This window comes from Bufo bufo, chromosome 6 (assembly GCF_905171765.1).
Source record: "Bufo bufo chromosome 6, aBufBuf1.1, whole genome shotgun sequence".
Taxonomy (NCBI): domain Eukaryota; kingdom Metazoa; phylum Chordata; class Amphibia; order Anura; family Bufonidae; genus Bufo; species Bufo bufo.
The window spans coordinates 308110236-308114824 of NC_053394.1; the positions used below are offsets into that span (position 1 = coordinate 308110236).

At 37.4% G+C, this 4589-nt stretch overlaps 1 protein-coding gene across 1 annotated transcript in view; it reads right to left on the reverse strand.

Annotated features, from left to right (window-relative positions):
- The window catches only part of HOXB9 (homeobox B9), a 3561-nt gene extending 2926 nt beyond the window's left edge, over positions 1-635 (reverse strand). The window contains exon 1 of the mRNA XM_040435468.1: positions 30-635. Coding sequence (XP_040291402.1) covers positions 30-534 — 505 coding nt within the window. The 5' untranslated portion in view covers positions 535-635. The remainder of the gene's footprint in view (positions 1-29) is intronic.
- Positions 636-4589: the final 3954 nt, after the last annotated feature.

Below are 4589 nucleotides of genomic sequence, written 5' to 3' on the forward strand. Positions count from 1 at the left end.
CTGCTGACTTCCTCAGTGGTGTAACTTACTTTGATGTGTCCTGTCTTTGTCCTCGCTTCCTTCGCACACTTTATTGTCCTGGAAAGTGGGCCTCTCATTAGCTTCTTCTCTTCCAGCAGGCGACTCTAGATTGTACTCCTGGGCTCCCAATTTCTGCAGCTCCCCAGGGTGCCCCAGCAGTGGCTCAGCCTTCACGGCTCCTTGTCCCGGTCCAGAGTCAGTCCTGGGCAGCGGTTCCAGCCAGCCCCGTAAGTACCTGGTCTCTGAAGTAGGGGCACCCTGCGGTAGGTAGGGGTGGTAGACAGGAGGCAGGGGGGTGGCAGCAGCGCCGTGTGGGTTCAGGGGAGTCCAGGACGCACTGAATACTGGAGCTTTGGGCTGGAAGCTACACGAGGGGAAGTCCAGGGTGTCTGAGTGTCCTGCAGCCCGAGGACTGGGGTACTGTCCAGAATACTTGGGTGCTGGAGGTTCCTCACTCTCAGGGCTTATTATGGACTCCACAAAGTAGTTACTGAGGGCTCCAGAAATGGACATTCTTGGACATCATACAAAGCAGGTTCATTGAAGGGAAGAAGATATAGGACAGATGCAGAGCTTTTCCCTTCCCAACTTCCCAGCCAACAAAGTGCACTTGGGCTGCTGCCTCCTGAGCTCCTGGCAAATGATTGGTCAAACTTTATCCGTGTGCCTGATAAAGCGTCACAGAGACATCAATCAATCGGAGGGGCCGCACGGAGCTGTCAGCATTCATATCAAGGAGCTATTGTTTTATGTGGATGAGGCTGCTGCACGCCTGAGACCCCAGCACATCTTCCACCCTGCCGGTCGTGGTACCTTCTAGTGCACCAGGTGCTCCCAGGCTGCACACTGGTTGCACTCGCCTCCTGGGTGCAGTCAGATACTGACTACACCTCAAGATCGGCACAGCACTAGCAAGGGTTAATGGCATATCACAGAGGACTCTTTTTATTATTAATATTCTTATGATTAGTGCAAAGCTGCCCGAGCAAAACCAGAAATGATACTTGCAAAAGGAAAACTGCTCATAAATGAATTAAACAGTAACTATGTAGAATATACACCAAGAGATACAGAGAACAGTCCTCACATCCAAGCCCTTAATATTCATAGTCCTCCCCACCTTTTCCTACCTCCTCCTGCAAAATATATGACCTCAGACTATAAAATATCAACTGCTTATACTAACCCAAATATCCATCAGAGCCTGGTAATGAATAAGGGGCTGAATTATACAGGTGAATACTCCAGCTCCACAGCTTCCCCCTGATTTCTTATATCATCCTTCCCTCATCTATATCTACTTCATTTCCTCAACATATCAGCTAGATTTTGCTTTCCATTAGGTCCTTGTCAGTTTCTTTATCTATCTATCTATCTATCTATCTATCTATCTATCTATCTATCTATCTATCTATCACCTATCTATTTATCTAATATCTATCTATCTATCTATCTATCTATCTATCTATCTATCTAATATCTATCTATCTATCTATCTATCTATCTTATATCTATCTATCTATCTATCTATCTATCTATCTATCTATCTATCTAATATCTATCTATCTAATATCCATTTATCTATCTATCTATCTATCTATCTAATATCTATCTATCTAATATCTATTTATCTATCTATCATCTATTTATTTATCTAATATATAGCTATCTATTTATCTAATATCTATCTATCTAATCGCTACAAAATGTCCTCAATATAACAAGCTTTTAGTATTTTACATAAGTGCTAGCCACTGAGTCACAATCTGTCTATTAGTTGCTGTGTAATACATCTAAATACATTTAAAAGTATGATATTGAAAACTTTTATATCCAGAGGGACAAAGGGCAAAATATATAACTTTGTATATACTCATACAGTTAACCGCATTCCTTGTAGGTGAAATATCCCACCTAAAATTCGTTGGTTATACCTTAGTTCTGCTTGTACACACATATCATAATCTATATATTAGGACAGACAGATAGTTATCTTGTATATAAAGTCCATTTATACCCAGTGTAAATTATATATAGCCATATGCTAGATAATGCGGAAGAACAGACATATCCAATAAATAGGAAAACAAATAAAACAAATATTTAAATTTACAATGAACATACATATGGAAAACACACACACACACACACACACACACACACACTATATATATATATATATATATATATATATATATATATATATTTGTAAACAGACAGCTTACAACTTTAAATAGAGTAAACAGTGGAGTCTGTAAAGGCTCATGCTCCGACCTTTTGGTTTTCCCTCTTTTTTTTTTTTTTTTTTATCACTGGCATAATAATCCAGAAAAGAATCCATTTATTGTAAGGAGGCCTGGGGTAGATGAGGGAGGCAGGAAGCACTGTGATTATATGATAATATACATTGATTCTCCTCACACAATAATTGGGTTATTAAACTGGAATGCGCCCACATATTACAGTTCGATTTCCTCTCATTTCAAGTTGTACAAGGAGATTTTCAGCTTGTACAGGCGGCTCCATTAATTCCTTTTATGGGGAGAGAAATGAAGGAGGATAATAGTTTTATATGTGTCTGTATATGGGGCAGACAGCAGCGACTCCAATAATTACCTATAATGCCTGCTCCATTCATATTTTTTTTTTATCATAATGTATCTAAAGGGCGAAACCTAAATGGTCTAAATTAACGCAATACAAAGACTTGTACTCAGGATTCAATGGAACTTTTATTAAAATGTCAATGAAAACTACTACTATTACTGCTAATATTGCTAATAGTAATAATAGTATTAATATTTTTAGCACATGCAACTGTATGAAAGTGATTTGTTATTGAGCTGTTTCTTTTGCACTCACCTGAGTTTGGGTGTTTTTGCAAAAACAGATAACTAATGGTAATATTATGATGAGTTGGGTTCAATGACAAGTGAACTAGTGTAGTAGTGCAGGAACTGGATCTGTGCAGAGACCCAAACTATATAAACATAAAACTTTTTATATATATATATATATATATATATATATATATATATCACACACACACTAAGTTCACAAGTAGTAAAAGTAATGGCTGGATGTCCGGCACTAAAGACAAAGGAGGAACTTCTACAAAGTGACCATGTGCTAAGACTATCGATAGCAACAGTCAAAACCTGTCCAAACCTCAGCACAGTTTCTCTGATCAGTCTCTAAATCACATCTGACCTTTTTTTTTCTTCCAATGCATCGATTTCCTGGGAAAATCCATAGTAAAATATGATCTTTTAATGACCGGCTCTTGCTTACCACCAGCAGCTGACAACTCACAGCAGATCTGGGCAGTTCTGTTTATAAAAACTGCATTAAGCTAGTGAGTTTCCAGCCCTTTCATCAGGTGCTACCAGCCAGTCTTGAACTCTCCTCGACCATCCTCTTCTCACTGCAAGGAATCTTTTGTTGGACTTTGTGGCCCAAGTGTGAAGGAAGTAGGAGGTGAACTACAAGTAGCTTTTATTTACAAAGCCATGGCAGATCTCCTGCTATTTACACTCCAGTCACCAATTTCCCCACCAAACATTGCAGTGAAGCTCTGCACCCCAATACAATACAATACAACAGAGAGGAACCCAAACCCATTTACAACTGGGTGTAAATATGCCAAGGATCGCTCTGAACGCAGATCCTGTACTCTCTACTGTACTCACATGGAAATATATCTACATAACCTACCTACAAAAGCATCACTAGTTAAGAGCTCTCATTAAAGAAACAAAATAAGAATATTGCAGGTTTGATACCTTTTAATGGCTAACAATAATTTTTGTTAGCCATTTAAAGGTATCAAACCTGCAATACTCTTATTTTGTTTCTCTTAATGAGAACACTTAATTAGTTTTCTATTGGCTAACACAGTACCAGACTTTTTCCTTTTTCTTTGGTCCAAAAGCAACACATACTCTATCTATCTATCTATCTATCTATCTATCTATCTATCTATCTATCTATCTATCTATCTATCTACCTACCTATCTATCTACCATTCATTATCATCTATCTATCTATCTATCTATCTATCTATCTATCTATCTATCTATCTATCTATCTATCTTCTACCATTCATTATCATCATTATCATTCATTATCATCTATCTATTTATCTATCTATCTACATTATGTACCTCTCAAAGCAACACATACCCTAGATGTATCTATCTATCTATCTATCTATCTATCTATCTTCTACCATTCATTATCTTTTCTTTTCAATAATATTTTTATTAAATTTTTACAATCTCAAGTAATAATAGAGTGTAAGACAGTGCAATTTCAAGTGGAGAAAGTAATTCCAGAACTAAACAATTAGAACAAAGTCACATTTCAAGGTAAGTCTGGTAACCCAAGGAAGTAAAAGTCCATAAGCAAGTAAAAGTAGTCCTGAGAGTAATGATGGATAATTTCCTCTACCATTCATTATCATCTATCTATCTATCTATCTATCTATCTATCTATCTATCTATCTATCTATCTATCTATCTATCATCTATCTATCTATCTATCTATCTATCTATCATCTATCTATCTAT